At 42.6% G+C, this 22,472-nt stretch overlaps 1 protein-coding gene across 1 annotated transcript in view; it reads left to right on the plus strand.

The window, feature by feature from the left end:
• The first annotated feature begins 470 nt into the window (after positions 1–470).
• LOC147678539 (extracellular calcium-sensing receptor-like) overlaps positions 471–22,472 on the plus strand; it is a 62,585-nt gene continuing 40,583 nt past the window's right edge. The window contains exon 1 of the mRNA XM_086945682.1: positions 471–943. Coding sequence (XP_086801808.1) covers positions 471–943 — 473 coding nt within the window. The remainder of the gene's footprint in view (positions 944–22,472) is intronic.

Raw genomic sequence — 22,472 nt, forward strand, 5'->3', positions numbered from 1 at the left:
TTGGATTCGTTCATCTATCTCGTTGAATTTGTTTAGTTCCGTCTGTAGTTTTTCTTTTGTGTTTGTCCAGATGATAAAGAGGTCGTCAATGTACCTAATCATCAGTTTCAAGTTTTGTGTCCATTCTTTTTTGGAAAAGATGTGTCGATTTTCATACCACTGCATGAATATATTAGCATACACGGGGGCTGCTGAATTGCCCATTGCCATGCCTGTCAGTTGTTGGTACCACGCTTCGTCTACTTTAAAATAACTGTGGTACTACGGTCAATTTCTTGGATGTCAGTGTAACCATAACGTCAGACGGATTCATGACTGACCTTTATGTCAAACCTAAGGATCGGAATAACATGTTGCTATATTCGAGTTTCCATCAATCGAACCTGATCAAGAACTTACCATTCTCTCAGATGGCTAGGGTCAAAAGAATTTCCTCAGATGAAAACATTCTCAATACTAGACTTATGGAAATGACTAAGAAATTCACCGCTAGAGGTTATCCACAATCTGTAGTCGATGAATCAAAGAAAAGAATTGACAAAATTGAGAGAGCGAAACTTCTAACGACCAAAGTTAAAACTGAACAAACACGCACTGTGGTAGTATCTAAATACTCGACCTCAAGCAAAAAGTACAAACAAACCATATTGAAACATTGGTCGATCCTCAACATTGAACCTGATTTCAGGCAGTCTTTTAGAGAGCCACCGATCTTTGCGTTCACAAGATCAAAGAATCTAGGGGAAATTCTCCAACAAAAACCACCAGACAACATAATATACACAGGAACCAAACCCTGCCTCAACTGCGGTAACTGTAACAGTGTAATTCGAGGCAATACCATCAGCCATCCCTCTAAAGGTTATCCAATCAAATTGAAGGTCAATGCCACCTGTGAATCAAGCAACCTGATATATGGGATCAGATGCCCATGTGGGAAAATGTACGTGGGCAAAACCGAGAGACGTATTAAAGTGCGATTAACTGAACACAGATCAAATATACGCTTGAAAAACACCAAATCAGCATTATCTTCACACTTTACAGAGGAACACCACAATGTTTCCCAAATCAAATTCATTATTCTTGAAACTGTCCAAAAATTGGAAGGGAGAAACAATACTAAATTCCTGCTAATGAGAGAGAATTATTGGATACAGAAACTTTCGACCCAGATACCAATGGGTCTAAATGAACGAATAGAATTCTCATGTTATTTATAAACCTGTTAAAAGTACATAATTTTCTTATGAATTGCTCCTAAGACTGTATCTTGTGTATACTGTGTGTTGTTCATTAAACCATCAGACACTCACGCCAACACACATCCTCTTTAATGTTTTTCTCAATGTCTTCTGTAGTGGTGACAACCACTAATCATCCTATTATCAACTCGGACCTCATAGGTTCGAATCCCGATCCCACCTTATTATCATTTTTTTACAATACGGTATTAATTTTGATGACATACTTAAACCGCATTTATCCTTTATTTAATTTCTGGCCAGAACGATATTATATTTTCGTGCATATTTCTTTTGCACGTAGCAATACACGGAAGTTCGTCCGTAAGTCTTTTTTTCATATCCACGGTCACGTGACACCCCACATGACCGGAACTTTCTCTAAATAGTAGACGCTATCAAACTACCATCGTACCAGCTCGTACGAAGGAGAGGACCCGAGTGGAACCGATACTTCTTTTCACCAAGGTTAGTAGGTCAGACGAACCCAGTTTCCTTTGAGGTCTCATGACGACATATGTCCGTGTCCTCTGAGAGTCATGTCTCTAAGAGCCGTTTTTTCTTATACCTTTTTTTCTTATACCGTTTATTGCAGATTTCACTGCAAACTGGACACTCCAGTCATGTGAGTGACACCCGTACTTCATTTTTAGTTCTTTTCACCATGCACGTTTACTTTGCACCTACCCTTTGACCATTCACTGCACGAACACTTGGTCTCATAAATATTGTCTTTAGGCTATACCCACACGTTGACTGCCTTCGATGTATGTTATATGATTTATCTCAACAGTAACAACACTTTATTACATTTTACAGTGTAGTTTTCCCTGATGAAGGGCATGTTGTTGAATGCCCGAAATGCATTGGATGCTCCATAATGACAATGTCTGAAATACAAAACATGTGAATCACCATGTAAAGGATAACAAAATATGTCTTCAACCGAGAGTACTTAAATTTAATGAAATAAAAACCTAATGAACAATTGGATGAACTGAGTGAAAGTCTTCTTACATATGGGAGACAACCTAATGAGTGCCTGTGAAGGGATGACTCTAGAGCACCTCTAGACTCACTTCTTAAATGTTATTTGCCTGACGTCGTTGGACACTCGACGCCACCTTCCGGTGCACCACCCAATTTGACTAACCATAATTAAAGAGACAATAACCAGCAGTGCATTTATCCAATTCCAATCAACTCAGTATTACTATCACATGGGCTAAAAATACTGAAAAAATGTGCCACCCACTCCTCACTACTAACATGGCTTAACAGTTCAGGGAAAGATTCATTTTTAAGAAATGTTGAATTAACTGTTTCCCAGAACAGCTTATTATTAGATGTGTCCGCGGCCAGAGCCAATTTGTCCCAAGCCTCCTCTTGGAGTTCTGTCTTCCTCTGTTTTAGGATTAATTTATATTCTAGTCTCAACTAGTTTGTTAATGTTAATGTTATCTTGAAACTTATAGAGCGCAAACTGTCGCTCCGAAAGGAGCATCCTGGCGCTAAGGAACGGGGGAGACAACAGAAGTGTGATCTATATGGCCGCTAGTACATAAGCATCTGACAAATTTAAAAGCCAAGTTTTAAGTTGGTTACGGAAAGAGGCTTCCCGGTCAAGTAGCCTTCGCTCCTTTGGCATCCCATTCCATGCCTTAGAAGCCAGGACACTGAGGGTTTTTCCCCCTTTAGTCTTAAGATGAAAGGGAGGGATATTGGCTAAAGTACAGCCTGCTGATCTCAGAACTCTAGTGGGAAAGTAGTGGGAGTATCTTTTTATAAGATACTTGGGACTGATGTTATTTAAGGCTCTGAAGGAGGTCAACAAGATTTTAAAAAGAATCTTTTTGATTAGGGGGAGCCAATGTAGTTTCCTAAGGGCCGCAGAGGCCGATGATTTCCTGGGGAGTTTCAGTACCAAGCGGGCCACTGCATGTTAGACACTTTGTAGTTTTTTTAATGTCATTTTTTTTACTCCGGCCATAAGACCATTACAGTAGTCGAGGCGGAAAGTATAAGAGCCTCTATCACAGACTTTCTAGCATCAATGGGGAGAAAGTCAAAGAATTTCGTCAATGACTTAATGATGTTGAAACAACTACCTGCCATAAGAAAGTGACGAATCAAAAAGGATGGCCAAATTCCTGGCCGTTTCTACTGAACTCGCAGGTGAGGTGGCACCCACTGGCCACCAGTCATTGGGACTAAAGTTGACATTTTTCCCAATGGGCAGTATTTCTGTTTTTCCAGATTTGCATTTTAGACAGTTGTCATTCATCCATTAGAAAACGTCAGCAAGACAATTCTGGAAATTTTGTTCGGCCACTCTGGAGTTTTTATCCAGGGATACAATCAGCTGGGTGCCATCAGCATATGATGTTATTATTATTATTATTATTTATTTTATTTGTATAGCGCAACAGCTACCCACAAAGGGTTTCCCGGCGCATTTAGAAGATGAATAATTCTGCTACAGACAAGAACCAGCTTAGATGTTGAACAGCCAGGTCTTTAAAGCTTTCCTGAAGCTCATGTAATTGGTCTTATTTCGGGCTGTAGTAGGCATGGAATTCCATAGCGTGGGTCCCAGAAAAGAAAAGGATTTGCCGCCCATGCGTGACCGTCTGATTTTGGGGATTATAAAATTCTTTGCTGCAGAAGAGCGAAGAGCACGGGAGGGGCAATATGGATGTACCAAATTTTGAAGGTATTTTGGGGCTTTTTTGTGGAAATTTAGATTAGAATTTGATTCGGTTCTCAATTTTTAACCAGTGGAGATCCCAAATGTATTTAGAGGTGGGGGTTGTGTTAGGGATTTTACATAAGAGTCTGGCTGCAGCATTTTGAACTGTCTGCAGCCTACGAATCGTAGCTTTCTTTTCCCCTAGATACAGTACATTTCCGTAATCAAGCCTGGATGTAATTAGTGCGTTGAGTACGGTTTTCCTGGTTGATTCTGGCAGCATCCAACATCTTCTTTAGCCATTTTAGAATGGCAAAGCAGGTAGCGGACGTTTTCACTGCTTGTTGATGCATATTAAGAGAATCATCGATAATGATGCCCAGATTACGTGCTTGCATTACTGGGACTGGGAGTAGGCCCATTTCTTGCGGCCAATGTTGGGGGCCCCATAGCTTTTTGTCTTTGCCCAGTATCACCACTTCGGTTTTCTCACTGTTTAGCTTGAGAAAATTTTCTTGCATCCATCCTGCAATTTTCACGAGCCCTTGTTTGAGTATAGAGGGATTATCCTTATTTCCAGAGGAGAGTGAAAAGAGCAGCTGAGAATCATCAGCATAGGAGTACATTTGTAGCCCAGTTTCTTCCACTACCTTTGCTAATGGGCTCATATATAGATTGAATAGTAGTGGACTTAATATAGAGCCCTGTGGTACTCCGTGCTTGAAGACCTGGACATCCGAGCTAATCCTGGATAATGTTACCACTATCCCATAGGATTCAATTAAATAAATGAGGGGCACCATATAAATATTAAAGAGCAACGGACTCAAGATGGAGCCCTGGGGAACTCCTGAGGTAACACTCTTCTCCTTCGAGCAAAAAGGCCCCAAGGCGATAGTCTGAGTTCTTTCTGATTGGAAAGATCTTATCCAATTTAGAGCCCCATCTGTTATGCCACTCAGTCTTAGCCTATCAATAAGGATTTTATGGGAGATGGTATCGAACGCCACCGATAAATCAAGAAGAATCAGGACGGCGTTCTTCCCTTCATCCTGTACATTTTTAATGGCATCCGTTAGTTCCATGAGAGCCGTCTCCATAGAGTGTTTAGGACGGAAACCGGATTGATGAGGATGCAAAATATTGTGTGTCTCCACAAAATCTGACAACTCTTGGTGGACCATGTGCTCGGTAATTTTACCAAGGATTGGAAGCAGAGATATGGGACAAAGATTCGAAAGATCTAAAGAGTTTTTATTTTGCTTTTTCATCAAAGGTTTGACTATGGCCTTTTTCCAATCCGAAGGAACGGTCCCGGGACTAAGTGATTCATTCACTATTTGATTTATTATGGGATTTACGACCTCAACTATTTGATTAAGAATGTAGGGAGGGCAGGGATCAGATGGTGAACCCGATTTACAGGACATTATGACCTCATGGGTTTGAGCAAGGGTTACATGCTTGAACATTGCAAAGGTATGCGGCCGGAGAAGCACAGCGCCACTAGTACTCCCTTTGATGGGGCGTCCTATAGGTAAAAAGTCATCCTGCAATCGTTTTATTTTATCGTCAAAAAAGTCAGTGATCTGGTCGCAGAAGCTCTGCGATGGAGGGATATCTTGTTTCAGAATTGTCGGGTGGGTAAATGATTTTACTATAGCGAAAACGGTTTTCTGTTTTTGCTGGGCTTCCTGAATGAGTTTCGTGTAGTAAGACCTTTTGGCAATTTTAATATTTGCAAAATAAAGATTCCTATATTTTATATACTGACTTTTTGCTATTGGGTCATAATTCTTCCTCCAGTTTCTTTCCCCATTTCTGCACTCAAGATGCGCTTCTACTAGAGACTTAGTATACCAGGGGGTCCTTGTCTTTTTAGATTTCTCCTTGTTTTTAACCGGGCCTTTTGGTGGGGCGAGGTTATTGGTTGTAAGTTGCATCCACGTGTGGAACAATTTAGAATCATGCCGCACGTCACCGGAAAGGCTGGGAACCTGTGACTGAGCTAAGGACTTAAGCTGACTATTGTTCGCAATCAGGGATCAGTTTAAACTGGTGGCGGAAGGTGTAGTGGTTTTTACCGATTTCTGCATATGCTCTGTATTTACCTCAAATGGAATAAAACAATGATCAGTCCAAATTTGGGGGATTGGCGAATGCAGGACTAGATGCGGAAAATTGGAACATATCCCATCGAGCGTATGACCGGCCTGATGGGTCATATTAGTTACTTTTTGAGACAGACCAAATATTTCAAGTGTCTGGAGGAAGTTGGAAACCTGTGAATTAGTCTTGGCTTCTAAATGTAAATTAAAATCTCCCAGAAGTGTGAAGTAAGGATAACTCACAAGCAACTGTCCTAGAGCTTCACCCAGAGATTCAAGAAAACCAATTGGGCAGCCCGGGGGACGATATATTAGACCTCCTGTAAAGGACCGAGAGGCATTAATTCTAATAGAGAAGCCCATGCCTTCAGTACATTTGAGATAGGTAAGGCTGAAAGTGTGGCATTTCAATGAGTTTCTGATGATTATCGCAATGCCCCCTCCTCTACTGATTGGTCTGTCTACCCTGACGATGTTACAATCGGGAGGTATGGCAATAGACAGGTCAGGATTGCTTCCCTCGCTGAGCCAGGTTTCAGTTATAAAAAGGAAATTCAGTCCGTGTACACAAATCAATTCCTTGATGTCCTCACTATGGCTGCCCATAGATCGGGCGTTTATTAGCCCTCCTTTGAGACTGGGTTGGCCGCCCGGAGAGGGGTGCACCTGATTTGGAGTCTCAGATGGAGGTACGAGCGTGGACCAGGAACAAGATCTACACGAGAATGGGCCCCACAAGTGTTCCATACATATATGGCAGGAGCACCTCTTTTGATGATTGAGCCTTCTAAGGTCATCGGCTGTGTAAACAAAGTGGGGGGGGGGGGGGGGGGTTGGCCAGCATTTCCTGCGCCTGTCGCGGTCTTGGCGTGGACGGGCACAGACGGGCTCGCCTTTGGCAAGCCTTCGCCGCGCCGTCGGCGTGCCCGCTGCGCGTTCGCCACATAGTGGGTTAAGTAAGAGGCGGGAAGTGTATGGGCGGAGCCAAACATCAGGAACCCCCCTAAACACAAAACACTAGAGCACTAATCTTCAGGCGGGTCAAGATAATGTTCTGGACACCGCGTTAGTGCTCTAGGTGGAGTATCCCCGCAACTTAGGTTATTTTAGCGTGCGTAAATTCTAAACTAAGCATAATAACATTTCCCAAGATTTTTAAAGATCGCTTCAGGTCACATTAAGTTTATTTTTTTAAAACGATTCTAGACACAATTAAAAACGAACTATACAAAATTTGAACTAAGCAGTGCCAGTCTTGAGCAAAGTGACAAGCACGCCACAAGAAGTCACAGTTCTGATCGGAGCAGACGTTTCTTCCCGCAGTAAATAGAGGCGGGAAGTGTATGGGCGGAGCCAAACGTCAGGAACCCCCCTAAACACAAAACACAAGAGCGCTAATCTTCAGGCGGGTCAAGATAATGTTCTTGACACCGCGTCAGCGCTCTAGGTGGAGTATCCCCACAACTTAGGTTATTTTAGCGTGTGTAAATTCTAAACTAAGCACATTAACATTTCCCAAGATTTTTAAAGATCGTTTCAGGTCACATTAAGTTTATTTTTTTTAAAACGATTCTAGACACAATTAAAAACGAACTATACAAAATTTGAACTAAGCAGTGCCAGTCTTAAGCAAAGTTACAAGCACGCCATAAGAACTCACAGTTTAAGCTGATTCAGTGAGTCGGTACAGGCATGATTGAACCAGCCCCTATTCTGCTTATGTTTCCTGTTCAATGAGGTTGTTAATATTTTGTCAATGGAAGCACTTATTTTACAGAAATTAGTTAGTATTATTACTGAATCGGCCCCAATATCAAGACTCTCAAATATCTCTTTACTACATTCTAGAACAATATTTTTAAATATTTTGTCTGCATTAATACCTTTCCATCTAATTCTGGTACCGTTTGTTCTACAGGGGTCAATATTGCCTACAGATATCTGTTGTACAGTGTGTCTGTTACCCCACACAACTGTTGACATAATAATACAGTTATGATCGGTAAATAGCAATTCTTCAATCCGCTGTGTAGAGCAGAAATGTACTATATTGGCAGATACCTATACATGGTCAATTATACTATTTGCGTTTCTTCCCGTAAAAGTTGGAATCACCCTCCCATTTCCATACAGGGAACATTGCATTATATCCAAGTCATACATGGCCAAAACAGTATTAAATGTGTCCCCATAAGTGTTATGTGGGAATTGTACCCAGTCATCACCTTCATCACTTCTGAACCCGCACACTTTGGTCATAGACAGAGAACAAATTGGTAAGTTAAAATATCAGACCCATACCAAGTCGAAGTTAATATTTAGTTCTTTACTCAAATTACCTACTTCTATCTCCAATTCGGTAACTACTTTGTGGCGGGTAGAATCAAAAACATTGTTATAGAAATTAATCAATAACACATCCCGTCCATCTTTATGGTATAGCCATAGTATTTGTGAATCGCTCCCAAAGTTCATAGCCCTTTTAACGACCAGAGGTAATCTATTCGACATAAGAATTAACAGTCCTCCCTTTGCTCTGTCACCCAAGGAATGTGAGGCTGGCAGGTCGTATGATGTGAACCCTTCAAAGTAGACACACTCAGTACTCCAGGTTTCTTAGAGGCAGATTACATCATGAGTGTTGATGAAATCCATCCAACCTAAAATATCCCTTTTACTTGCCAATCCAGCTATGTTCCAGGAGACTATGGTGAACCCATTAACTAGGGGGTTTCCTGCATTATCGGCGGCTTGGGCAATTGTACATGAGCAGTCCTCAATCCCTCTAATTAAGGGGTCCGGTGCAGCAGTGGTAATAACTTTTTCCATTGATTGCCCTATATTTCCATCTGAGTTAACCCAGTGATCATGATTTAATATGTTTGGAGCAATTAAAATTGTATCTTCCTCCACATTCAACACCCCAGCTACTGCTTGCCCAATTCCATCGAGGCCCGCCAATGAGTGGGGAGGTGGCTGCTCTATCCAAGGAGATCCTGGCCCAGCTAGGGTCCCTAAAATTAATAATTACACAGTCCTCTTGCGAGGTTTTCCTTAAGGGTCCTATCCAGTTTTACTCTTCTAGTCAAGAGTATCTGGTCTGCATGGCTTACGGGATGGTCACAATTTCGGCTTAACCAGTGCACCACTTTATTTTTTAGGGTGGAGTGTGATTCCATTTGGTCAGAATCAAGTTGGGGGACATTTACCAGAACTGCCACATACAGGCAACATTCTGGGGGTAGATTAATGGATTTACCACTTCTTCCCTCTGAATCCTCTGTCTCCCTAAAATTTTTAGGAACCTGGTTTATCACGGCTTTTGAAATCCTATCCCCTCTGACGTCGCTAGGGCGATTATACATTAACACATTCTGTCTTGGGCCTAGGGGGATAGAGTTAGCGCCTGTTTGAGGTCCGCAAGGGTTAAGGCCCTGTCCCTCCCTAACCTGCTTGTTCCTGTCAAGTGCCAGTAGGGCACTAGTTGATGTAGTGGCAGTTGATGTTCCTCATTTATAGGGTTCATGTTGGCCCCCCTGTTGCCCATTCAAATTCACTATTGGCAAATCGATAGTATGTTTAAGTAGACTGCTAAGTTTACTAACCTCACCGCTAAGTTTATCAATTTTATCTAAAAGCGGTTTGGTAAAAGCTTCTAATTTAAGAGTTAAAACAGCTATGCTGTGGTTAACTTGCACATCAGACAGGGATCCCAAACTAGAAGCTTTCTCCATTATTTTAGCAGGATTAATCGGTAGCGGGCCTTTTTTAGCTTTATTAATTGTCCCTGGTTTTTGCTGGGTTTTTCTGCAGCTCCTTTACCTTTTTGCTGTAGGTGAGCCATTAGGTGAATCTGAACATAGTACTTCTGTAGGTACAGGGTCCGGGGCATCAGAGTTCGTTATGGGATTAGTGTCGTGAACATTTCTTGTGCTATGCTGTACTTCCAGTCTGATAACATCTTCTAGCACAGTGCCTACTCCTAAGAAGAGGCGGTGTTCCGCCCTATCTATTTCCACATTAATAGCGCTAACGGCCCTCACAAGGTAGGAATCAATGGTGGTACAAGAGAGGTTGGCTACAGTTTTAGGTCCTTTTTGCAATTTCCGTTTAGACATACTGGAAGTTCCTATATCATTTAGTGCTTATCTATATTGACCTAAGGAAAATAAATGGCAAAGTCCGGAAAAAACTTAACACAATGCCTAGAATGTTCAAAATTACAATAAACTCCTTAATGCTGAATACCAGGTAAATAAAGTGCGAGTAGTGCCAAGAGGAGGAAGTGGAAAGCAAAGTAGATACACTGCTACCCCAAGATTAAGGTGGTATGGGTTGTAAAGTGACCAAGTACCAGTAAGGCAATAAGAGACCTATAGATTCTATAAAATATTGTCCGTAAAGGTATATATAACAGTTGCAGTCACAAAACACTAATTAACACATGGCTATAAATATAAAATGTAACTGGTATGATAATGGTATTAGCTATTAGGCTTCACAAACCCTAGCTATAACTAGCTTATTGATTCTCCTTCAATTACATAAAAAGATTATAAAAATGATTACAATTGGTTAGAGGCAAGATGACCCGGGATATAGGGGGGCGGGAGAGAGATAGTAGGTCGAGACCCTCCTCCCTCTACACTGCAACACTTCAAAATAAGCAGCGCTTAAGTTCATGCCAAAGAGTCTTGTGATCTTGGCCAGTTAAGAGTTTAGCCGGGCTACTTACAGATACTCCAACAATCCTACATGTCCAGATCACACAGACAAGAAATGGGGCACAGCCCAGCCTCACACAGGCTCGGGCGGGCTCAGACGGGCCCGGGCTTCGTCTGGGCTCCGCCAGTCTGAAACTCTCCCGCTCCCCGTGAGGTTCACCCAGCTTGCGGCAAACTTGTCCCCCACCTCGTGGCTCCAAACACCAGGTACGCTTCCCACGCTGCGTGGGTCACAGTCTGCCTTTGTAGGCGCCTACTGGCGCTGCGTCCGGGCGCCGTCCGGGCGCTGCCAGTCCGACACTCTCCCGCTCCCCGTGATGTTCATCCGGCTCGTGGCAAACTTTGCCCCCACCTCAAGGCTCCAAACACCAGGTACGCGTCCCGCGCTGCATGGGTCACAGTCTGCCTTTGTAGGCGCCTCCTGGCGCTGCGGCGGTGATAGTAGCAGCGAGGGAATCTGGGGAGTGTACCCAATGTTATTCTGTTTTGGTAAGTTTCTAGCACCCGGGCTCCGCGAACTCCCAAGCACCCAACTCCTGAGCCGTGTTTTCAGTGATTCTCTTCCGATTTTCAGCACTTTTCTCCCGTGGCAATTTTCTCCCGCGGCTCTTCCTGCTCTGCAAGGGCAAGTGTATATTTCTGACCATACTGGAAACAAAATAATCCAAAACTAGTGGATGGGTGGATACATGGGTTCTTCAATGGAACATGTAATTTCTCCATTGAGAAAAAAAGTATTAAAGAAATTGCAATGCACAAATTCAGTGTCCTGTCCTGATGGTCAATTGTGCACCTTATATGAGTGCACAGGAGGAAATGCTTCTTATTAATAACAATTGCAAATTCACAAACAGTTTCAAGGATTGAGGTTGAGAATCTGTGACTGGCAAATCTTTCCAGAAAACCAAACATTCAAAAAATGAATAAATCTACACTGATGTTACTTTGTAATCTCTGGGTATAGACATGCTCAATTATTCACAAAAGGCCCACTGTGTCAATTAAAGTTTACATTGTATCGTGACTTTGAATCACTAATCACTACCATGTCCACTTTTACTAGTTTGATGGGATGGTCAAATGTTTTTTAATGTATCATATCCCTGGTTATGATGAGTGTTTTGGCAATTGTCTTTTTGACAATGTTTAGTGTTCTTCACTTAAAAACCAGCAGATCTCTCCCCTAGTTAAAATTTAAAATTTCCACTATGATTAGGTCAGGGTGTGCCGAATGCATTTACTGCTGTGTGTCAGTCCCTCGCAGAGATGTACAACTCTAAAATTCCTAAACATATGATTCTTCAAGAGCAGAAGGTAAGGGAAAGGTACACAAAGTGTAGCGTCGCCTAAAGAGAGGCTTCACTTTTCAGATGAATACATTAAGCTAACTACAAAAGTGAAAACAACAAGGACAACATGTACCATGGAGCCACTGGGGTTCCACAAGGCTTACACATGGTGGCAGCCTTCCTGAATTGAGTACAGGATCCACATGCTCCATAGTGTTCTTGCCAGGCATTGTGATACATAGTTGCTACATACAGGGCTTGTTGTTCACAAGTTTGGAATCCTTGCAGCCTGTTACTATTAGGAAGTCAACAAAAGAAAAAATAAGAGTCCATACAGTATTGCAACAACATTTGTGTAAAATAAAATAGACTTGAACATTTGTCCCGGACCTTTTCATTGAGCCTTGTGAACTGTTTCTACTTGTTTGTTTGAAAGAGTCATCCATCAGAATTACAAGTGCTACTTTCTATCTGTTAGTTTACTCAAGAAGTTACACATTAGGATTACCAATTCAATATTGCAGCTAATTTGTTTCTATAAGAGGTGTTTTAGGAACCTCATCTCTCACAGACTTTATATTCTGATTAGAACACCTTAATAGCTTAGATATTGCTTTGAATGAGCTAATGTCTGTTAGTTGTTTAGAGAAACTATGTGTTATTAATGAAGAACGCTTTTCATATTAGTTATTGATTACCTTAAAAGTCATCAAAACCACAGAATGGTATCACATAATATTAAAGGTAGCTCTTTTTAGCAAATAACATGTAATAGCTCAGGGTGTTATTCAAAATTATTCTATCAACATTAATTGTGTTATGAAAAAGTTTCATTCCATTCAGAGTTGGAAATACAGAGATTATACGAAGGTATTTAATACACAATATCAGACATTAAATGCAAAAGCATATTAAACGTTTTATCTTGTCTTTAAAAATTGCATAAACTTACATTTAAATAATACATATTCTAAATGCAAAATTCATAGCAGATAACCATACTTAAATGTTATAGGGCTGCGTGTGATTAAAGTGCTAAATTAAGTTAGCCTAGCTGTTGATGCCATGTTAAGTGGAAAACAATTCAAAACAACGGAAAGTCCTGTTTTTCACATTGAATAGTTGTTTGTGCAACCTGTTTTTCTTCTTTTTTTCTGCAGATGTTGCAACTTCAGTAGCCTTCTGTTAGTTAGTGAGAAGACGCTTTTTTTTTTGTAGACAACTGATATTAAAGCTCTAACCAGGAGGAGGAGAACAGACAAGGAGAATGATTCATGGGAAGAAGTTATGGACTGCAAGAAAAAAATGTTGTAACTTTCCAAGGACAAATGTCTGAAAGACTATGGTATTCTGATGAGAAAACTGAGAGTTTGCTTTTTCCCAGGAGTTCGTTATATTCTATTGGCGGATGAAGAAGACAAAGAAAATAATCTTAAAACATGGAATTTTTGTGTTGATATTTGTGCATTTTCCTAGAGTAGGGCAGATCCTATCCCCAACATTCTGGCCACAGACCTGTCTCTGATCTTCTAGCCTAATTCTATATGTCTGCTGATTTATGACTAAGAATAATTTCCAATCTATTTTGCACAAGCTTTGTGGTTGTGCATTAATCCCTTTCTTGTCAGAACTCTTAATTGGGTTATAGAACTGACACTATTTTCTCTCTTAATCTCAATTGCATTTAGAATAGTGAATTATTTTTTGGAACATGCTTGTTATATTAGTACTATTTTGACTATGATTTTAACAAAAAATGTATTCTTTTTTATAATCAAATATCGATTGTTGGATTATATTAAGTTTTTAATTTAAGGACTCATAAATCAACAGAGGAAAAGCTAAAATATTTGAAAATAAAATCCTTGTAACTCATACTAACTCTCTTTATTGACTGAAATGTAAAGTCTTTAATGATTCATTGAATATGTAGATGATGACTCCTCATTTCTCTTCCTTGACTAACAAAGATCCAAACAACCAGTGGTGGGGGTTATTTAATGAGTACACCCAAAATACTTAGATATATACAACTCCACTCCCTCAAGTAGTAGCCGGAGGACGGTTTGTGTCATGAGCAACAGGAGCTGAATTAGGTTACCCCAATCTAAAATTACCCATGTTCTTTAATTTGTGTCACAAGAGAGTGGCACTGAATTAAGTTACCCCAATCTATAATTGGCCATGTCCTTTAAACCCAAAGCCTGTACTTGAATACTGATGGAGTTGAGGTTTTGAAGATGGTTGTGGTATTGGAGGTGTGTGTAGCAATAGGGTTATGTGTCACCAGTGTCCTTTTGTGATTTTGTCCTTATGTTGAGAATATGTGTTTTGTGTCTTGTAAAATATCAATCAATCAATCGTCAATCTTTATTCTGCTGAGTGTCAGCCATAAAAGAGGACATAAAAAGACATTTAAGATAAGTTAAAAGGAAAGATACAGTGCATTATTTTCAAAGACAGTTGCAATTTCAAAGTCGGAATTTCAGAATCACAATTAATAGTTTAGATGAATAACATCATAAGTTAAAAAATCTGCGTTTAATTGATTTCATTAACAAACCCCTATGCCATAAAGCAACAAACCCAAAATTGATCCTATGTTAAAATAGGTAATAAAATCATTTTCCAACAATGTCCCGCAGTCAAACAGCCGAAGAAATATATTTGTAAATCATTAAACATGTAAATTTGTCTTTTAAAAGCTGGAGGTGATGTATTGCTGCCCGGCACTTCCTAACATTTATAAACTTTAAGAGGGGAATGATAATATCACGCCTTGGTATAATATAAAGTTTACAAAAAAACATAAAATGCAATGTGCACTGGGCAGACTTAGAGTCACAGGGGCACAGATCCAGTTTGGCATCGCAATAGAGGCTTTGCGAGGATAAGAGACCAAAATATGTGAGATGCCAAATATGAATCTTATAATATAAAACAGTTTGGTGTGGCTAAAATGGAAGGAAAGATGGGGCTCAATGCCAGGGGTGTAGACTAAGCATGGGCGGAAAATCCGTTTCGCTCGCGGATTTTGCGGATTTTCGGTAAATTCGCAATCCGCGAGATTCGCGAATCTCCCGCAAAATCCGCAAATCCGCGAGCAGCGGATTTTGCTCGCACTGCTCGCACTGTTCGCGTGAGTTCGCGGCTTCCCAGTACAACTTCGCGCCCCGCGAATAAGTGCAAAATTGCAGAAATACGATCTTAGCAAAACTGAAACTACTTACCAGGTTCAAAAGTTCAGGCTCATCATTAGTAGCCATTTCCTGTAGTGCTTCCTGAGGGGCCCCTCCAGAGTTCAGTTGCCAGTTGCAACTATTATGTGACCCTGCTCTGAACCTCAGAATAGTTACACATATGCCACAAAGGTCCTGAATTACAGCTAAGGGAGACAAGCAGGAGCCAGGCTGGAGGTTCAAATCCATTAATCAGCCCCTAATTCATTATTGTCAGTTGGGGCAGGGCAGGTGTTGTAACTAATTTTGCAACAATGAAAGCACTTAGCAAGTGCAAAAGATCACTAATCAGGAAGCACTAAGGAAGCAGGTGCCAGCTAAAAAAATATTCTGTGACACATTAATCAGCCCCAAATTAATTCAGGTCACTTGAGGCAGGGAAGGTGTGCTTGCGTTGCCACAATAATGTACACTGACTGGACAACCAGAGGGTGCTGTGATGAAACAGAGGGTGGCATGGGTGGGCCAGAGGGTGGCATGAGTAGTCAGAGAGTGGCAGTGGTGACAGAGAGTGACAGTGATGAAGAAGAGTGTCCCAAACAGGCTGGACACGTAGAAACAACAAGTTCGCGAAACTTGCGACCCGACAGGTAAGTTCGCAATTTGCGACATTGTACAAAACCCTCGCGAACTGGCAAAAACCCGCGCAAACACAAAAAAAAAAATCCACAAATTCGCGAGAATTCGCGGATTTTGCGGATTGCGAGTTCGCAAATCCGCAAAATTCGCGAACGCGAGATTCGCAAAATTTGCCCATGCTTAGTGTAGACTAGCAAAAAGTGCTCTAAGACACTCTTTTTTACCTTCTCTAGAGTTCCTCTGATTGAATATAGATGATTTAAATGATCCCTTTTCAATGTTAGTTTTGGCATTTTAGCAATGCTACCTGGAATATAAAAACAATCTGCCAGCCCCATGGTCTCTAACTGTTTTTTTATGTAACTAAGCCAAGCTATTTTTGTCAAATGATCTAGTTTGAGACAATCTAAAATAATAGCTTGATTTAGGACTGGTTCTTCCTTTACCCAGATAGAATGCCACAGTAATATCGGTGCTAACTGTATACGGAAGGACAGAGGTATCAAACCTAATTCGCTGTGACAGATAGTGGCGGGAAGACTTTTGGGAACTGTCAACAAGTGTCTCATGAAGGAGTTCTTGGGGCTTTGCAGGCTCCCTACATTACAAAACCCCCATACTCCAGCTCCATACAGAATAGCAGAGCAATAACGTGCCTTGTAGATAGTAGTAATTGTATTGATTGGTATGGAGCCTAACTTTTTCGTAAATTCAAAAATCGCCTCCAGATTTTGATTAAAACTGCTGATCCTTGAATCTACTTAATGATGCCAGGTTCTATTTTGATCGTAGAGAATTCCCAAATAGGAAAAGGTGGGGACATAGGACAACTTTTCATTTTTTATAATACATGATTTTAAAACGGTGGGGGGTTTATCCACCACCATAGTAAAACATTTCTCTGCATTGGTCATTAAGCCAAGTTCGTTCATAAAATCATTAAACCTAGTTAAAAGCCTCTGCAACCCACCCCAGTTCTAGACATTAAAACACAATCATCTGCATAATTTAATGCTGGCACCATCCTACAGCCTATCATTTTGTAAAATAGTGGTGTTTATGCTTAGATGTTAAGCAGTTGAAGTTGTTATTGGAGTCAAAGTAGTCAAAGATTCTGTGATAGATAGATGAAAAATAAAAGGTGTTACTTGTGTGATAATCGTTTATGGTGCAGATTTGTGAGGTACTATTGACTGCACAATTGAGATAGGGACCATAAAGATTTGTTGGGATTATACTAATGTAGATTGCCATTTGTGTAACTGTTAGAACTGGGATTTCTGGTTGGCTAAGGCTTACGCCAAAGCCAGGCAGAAACCACCATTCTAGTCAGGGCAAGGGAGTCACACGGCAAGATAACCCCTGCTCACCCCCTTGGTAGCTTGGCACGAGCAGACAGGCTTATCCCGGAGGCAATGTGTAAAGCATTTGCGCACGCACACAACAGCAACAACATCCTAGGCACACCACAAAAGGAACTCCACACAAGCTTATATAAAAATAATTTCTGTATTGTCAAAACACATCAGATAGTAATCACACAATATACATTGTGCCAATTGGCACGGGCAATATTCACAAGGGATTTTTTACACCAGGACAGGGCCACGTGGGCCACTGTCAAAATCAGCACTTAGTAGAAATAGCATTTCTAGAACATAGAATATAGGATATAAAATCACTGTAGTGCAAATTAGCAAATATAGCACACAACCAGTAACCACTGGTAACAGGTAAGTACCACCTACGCAACCCTAACCACCTTAGGAGAATGTCATGCAGAGAACCAGGATCTAACTAGGACCACCTGTACTAGAAAGAACAACCACCTAAGTATCACAATAGGATTAGGGGTATCAGCAAGAACACATTACACATGATGCATCACAACATTCAGAGGTGTAGGGAAGGAAGAACACATGATGCATCAAACATACATTCAGCGGTGTAAGAACAAGGCACATGATGCATCAAAACACATTCAGAGGTGTAAGAACAAGGAAGACACATGATGCCTAAAAACATTCAGAGGTGCCAGAACACAACTCAATAGCGCAAAAACACATGATGCCAAAAAAGATTCAGAGGTCTAAGATCAAGGTGCGTAATCATATTAAATGCATTACATTTCCTAGCACCACATCACATTGCCCAAAACTCACATTAGGCAATTACCATCATAAACATAGCAGGTAACCACATTGCGCAAAATCACCTTAGGGCTTTGCGCCCTATTCACCTATCAGCCCCCCAGGCCAACTCGCCTTTCAATAAAGGGACTAAAGAGCCCAATCTCAAGCGCCTAAACGGTGCAGCTGCCCACTAATTGCTGGGCAGCTGGGAAGAAACAAAACTGCGGCATGGGCTCTCAGTAGCCCTTCAAGTAAATTGCGCCACATGTTGAAGCCACACAGGCTCTGGTATCAACTAGGCCCCGTTGGAGCCACCAGGACTCTCAAGAAAAACATGCGCAGGATAGAGCCACACGGGGCTCTGTAAATAAATTGTCCTCAAGTGTTGGAGTCCCCCCTCTGGGGACTCGTGATCAAGAAAAAGCCCCCTGAGCTCCTCTGGGCTCTAAACACATCGTCACTGGTGGGGCGGCCCACTACCATCTGGGGCCGCCCTAAAGGCACAATCCCCCGGGCCTTCGTTAGGGCCTACGGGCTCTAAGAAACATCAATGCGAAGACGGAGGAGCTGCCACGGGGCCGCTCGAAGGCGGCTGCCCCCCCCCTCGCAACCACTAAGACCAGCCATGTCCCTCATGAGCTCCACTCACCGGAGTTTTCCTGGGGGAGGGGAGGGCTGCTGGATCTCTTCCTCGCAAGCGAAGGCGGGGCTCCCCTGGACTCCCGGGAACTTCGCACCCCCGAATACGGCCTCAGCTTTGCTGCAGCCAGGCTTTGACGTGCGGCGGGGGCGGGCACCGGCAATGTGCCCCGCGCCCCCTCTGCTACTGCTCCGCTCCTTCTCATCTCCTCCGGGGCGCCCTCAGCACAGGGGAGCCCCGCTAGAGGCCGCTACACCCCGGGCATATCTCCGGACTCCCTCCATCACATGGAAGCCTGGCAACGTAGCCAAGGCTTCTGCCCGGCTTCCTGTCTCGCAGGGCCGCCAATGGCAGCGCAGCCCTGGGCAGGGAGGCAGGCACAGAGCCCCCTCACACGATCTCTGGGCCGGCGGCGGTGATTCCACTCGAGGGCACAACATGAGGGGTGGGCACCCTCGATAATAAAAATAAAATCGCTACTAAGCGCTTGGGGGCAAAATAAAGCGCTCTCAGCGCTATGAGTGAAATACAGCGCTTTCAAGCGCTATAGGGGCACAGGCAGCACATGAAGTGCTCCCAAGCACTAGAAGCATAAATAAAGCGCTCCCTAGCGCTGTGGCATCAGGCAGACCCCCAAGAAGCGCTCCCAGCGCTAGGGCAGCAAAGGTCCAGCAAAAAGTCCTTCAGGGGTCCAGGACAAGTCCATCAGGTATCCAGGGGCTGGGCAGGGCCCAGGGAGGCAAACATTCCCCTGGGCCCAAGCAGCAGCACGCCCCTGGTAGGATTCAAGTTGGGAACAAGAACATTTTGGAAGGGGACACAACCCCTTTTTATACAGTGAATTCCTTTGTCTAGCAGGGTGCAGGCAATGTGAGAACCAGCTAGAACTGGTTATAGGGAATTCCTTTCACTGGCCAGGCTAGGGACATCAGACGCACCCCAGGGGGTGGAGCCGGAATTTGTGAGGAAAACCCAGCCCCATTCAGGACCCTCAAACCAGACAGTCAATCCACAAGCAGGCCCAGGCTCACACCTGGAGCCAGGCTCCAGCCAATCACACGCCAGGCACAAATTACACAAATATGCCAACTTCTAAAGTGGCACGTCTACACTAGACACAATCATGCCGCATATATCATTGCGCAGCATTCAATCTCACGAGTTCGCACATACCAAACTCGACCCTGCACTCCCCACACATCAGGAACTATCATGGTCATACATATTCCCCATGCATTCCTATGGGAGGGCAGGTCACTCACCACACATACACAGAGAGCTCACGCACTTTACACTGTACCACAGTGAAAAAGTGCGCCAAGGCCTAAAATCACCAACACCAGGTCACAGAAACAGGCTAGGAAAAAGCAAAATGTCTCGGGGTGAACCTGCCAAAAGGGCTGGGCCCAACAGTAACCTATTGCACAAACAGAAAACTAAGTCAGTTAGGATCATTACCCACTGCTTCAAGATCATAGTGTGCCGCTCTGAGGAAAGTTGTTATGAAGTGCCGCACAGAGATTGGTTGATGAGTCATCATGAAGTAAGCTGATTAACCTCGAGGAGTTAGTGGTCCTCGGGCATCCAAGACGGACCCCCACATTAATCTATTTCAGCCCCAGGGCGGCAGTGGTCCCTGGGGCTGATCGGAGGGACCACCTTATATTCAATCAATTTCCCCGAGAGGTGGTGGTCCGAGGCTGCGGGGGAGCTGTGTGGACCCACACGTGTTAATTTTTTACATTTTTCCCCGGGGGTTTGGCTATCTTTAAGGTGCGGGCAGGCTGAGTGGGCCTGCTTGAGTACATAATGTATGAGCAGTGCCCATGGGAGGTGGCAGCCCGCAGAGCTGTGGCAAGCTGTGCAGGTGCCCCTGAATTCATTTAATTACTTTTGCCTTGGGGAGGTGGTGGTCCCAAGGGTGTGGGCGGATCAAGAGGGCCCGATTGCATACATTATAAGCAGTGTCCAGTGGATGTGATGGCACCTGAAGCTTTTGATAAGCCCAAGGAGGGGGTCCTGTGCCCCCTCTCCTATTTTTAAGGTATGCCCCGGGACCTGGTCCACCTCAGGGTTAATTAACAACAAGCGCGGGAACCTGCACTTGTGTTTTTGTATTTTTTCCTATAAATTTCATGACTTTGCTGTATTTTTTTTATGCTTCTTTGGCCTGTTCGGTCCCTCTGGGATCCCAGGACCAACTTTATGGCGTCAGGTTATTTCTATCAAATCGATTCAAAAAAGGGGGAGAGGACTGCTTCCTAATTCAACCTCCCCAAACTATTAACGTCCACACAAAAGAGAGGTAGGAGTGGAGGATGTAACTGTGTCATTTTGTGCAAGTGGCATGTGCTCAGTGCAGAAAAACTGCCCTCACTCACAAATTGTGACATGCTTCATCTTGGGGCTTGCTAACTAACACCCCTGCACAGACCAATGCCTGGGGTGGAGCAAAGGGGAGGGGAAGACAATACAAGCATATAAATATTAACGGGATCAAAAGATAATAAATTTGAAGTTAGTGATCATTAAAACTAGCTTGGGTATACCCACAGCTACTCTTTATTCCTGGATTACCCAGTCAAGGTTAAAAGAGTTTAGAATGCTGTTGAAAAAGATTGTTAGTAACCATTCACCCCTCCTTTCTGCATGTTCATCAACATCTTTTAGCTGGCGCGAGGAGAGCAGTGCGAAGGCAGAGGTCTCGCCTTGAAAAATGTGAGACTACAGAGAGCTGCTTCCACTCCCACCCCATTTTGAACGCAAATACTGATGAGACTCAATACCACTGGAGTATGTTTTAGATATCACCTGAATGAAAAGGGAAATTCCCGAATTACCCTACAGAATTAAGGTAGGACAGAAGAGGTCTTAAATAGGGATCAAGAGGTCCTGATGAAAGCCATACAGACCTTCTATTGAGTGCTATTGGAAACCGGCTGAAACATGTTGACGAACATACAGTTAGGATGTAAGGACACACTCAGAGAAATAATGGTCAAAGGAGGACGTCTGTTCATCATGTACCAACATGGTGGGAAGCTGAAGTATGAGCACTGTTGATGAGATAGGAACTTAAGGGAGTGTGCTGATTTCTTTCACATTCACCAATTTGGTTGGTTCCAGTTGATGTAGGAGAGATAATGAAGTGTTTGAGGCTACTGTTATTTTAATTTGTGTTTCCATAGTTAGTTAGGCAGTCTTCACCCCACTATGACAGTGGGCAGACCTATCAGACCGTGTTAATACTGAAAAAAACAATGTTGATAAACACAATGATATATGTATGTATAATAACAAACTTGCATCTCCATTGTTGATTTCACCTGATATGACCTCCCCCTAAACCCTGCGTCAGAAATACGTGGTTAGGTAGGCCCTGAGACTTAGGTATGAAGCACCTGATTGGCAGATCACAGGTGGGGGGATATGTAACCCTTAGACAAAGGCTCGAACAGGAAAACCTAGCTCAATCCTACAGAATATAGCGGAGATAATATAGTAACCACTAAACGACCGAATGTGGAGAAAAAAACGAGTAAAAACAGGTGGAACCAAATGACCTTTGAATGAAGCAATCAAGTGTCTTCAAATAAGAATAATTGTATACACAAAACAACATCACTTGGTTGTGAGATTTAAACACATCTTTACTTACGCATGAGATACATTTTACTCAATAATCATGACCTCAAATTTGTTATAGTACTGATAGCACAGAAACGTTTTTTAAACTTTCACATTTAGTGCGATAAAAGAAAGGACAATCCACCATCAACTTGATGGATACACAGTGAACATTTTTTGAAAAACATGTGTGAAATATCG

The sequence above is a fragment of the Lissotriton vulgaris genome, chromosome 12, assembly GCF_964263255.1.
Source record: "Lissotriton vulgaris chromosome 12, aLisVul1.2, whole genome shotgun sequence".
Lineage (NCBI taxonomy): Eukaryota > Metazoa > Chordata > Amphibia > Caudata > Salamandridae > Lissotriton > Lissotriton vulgaris.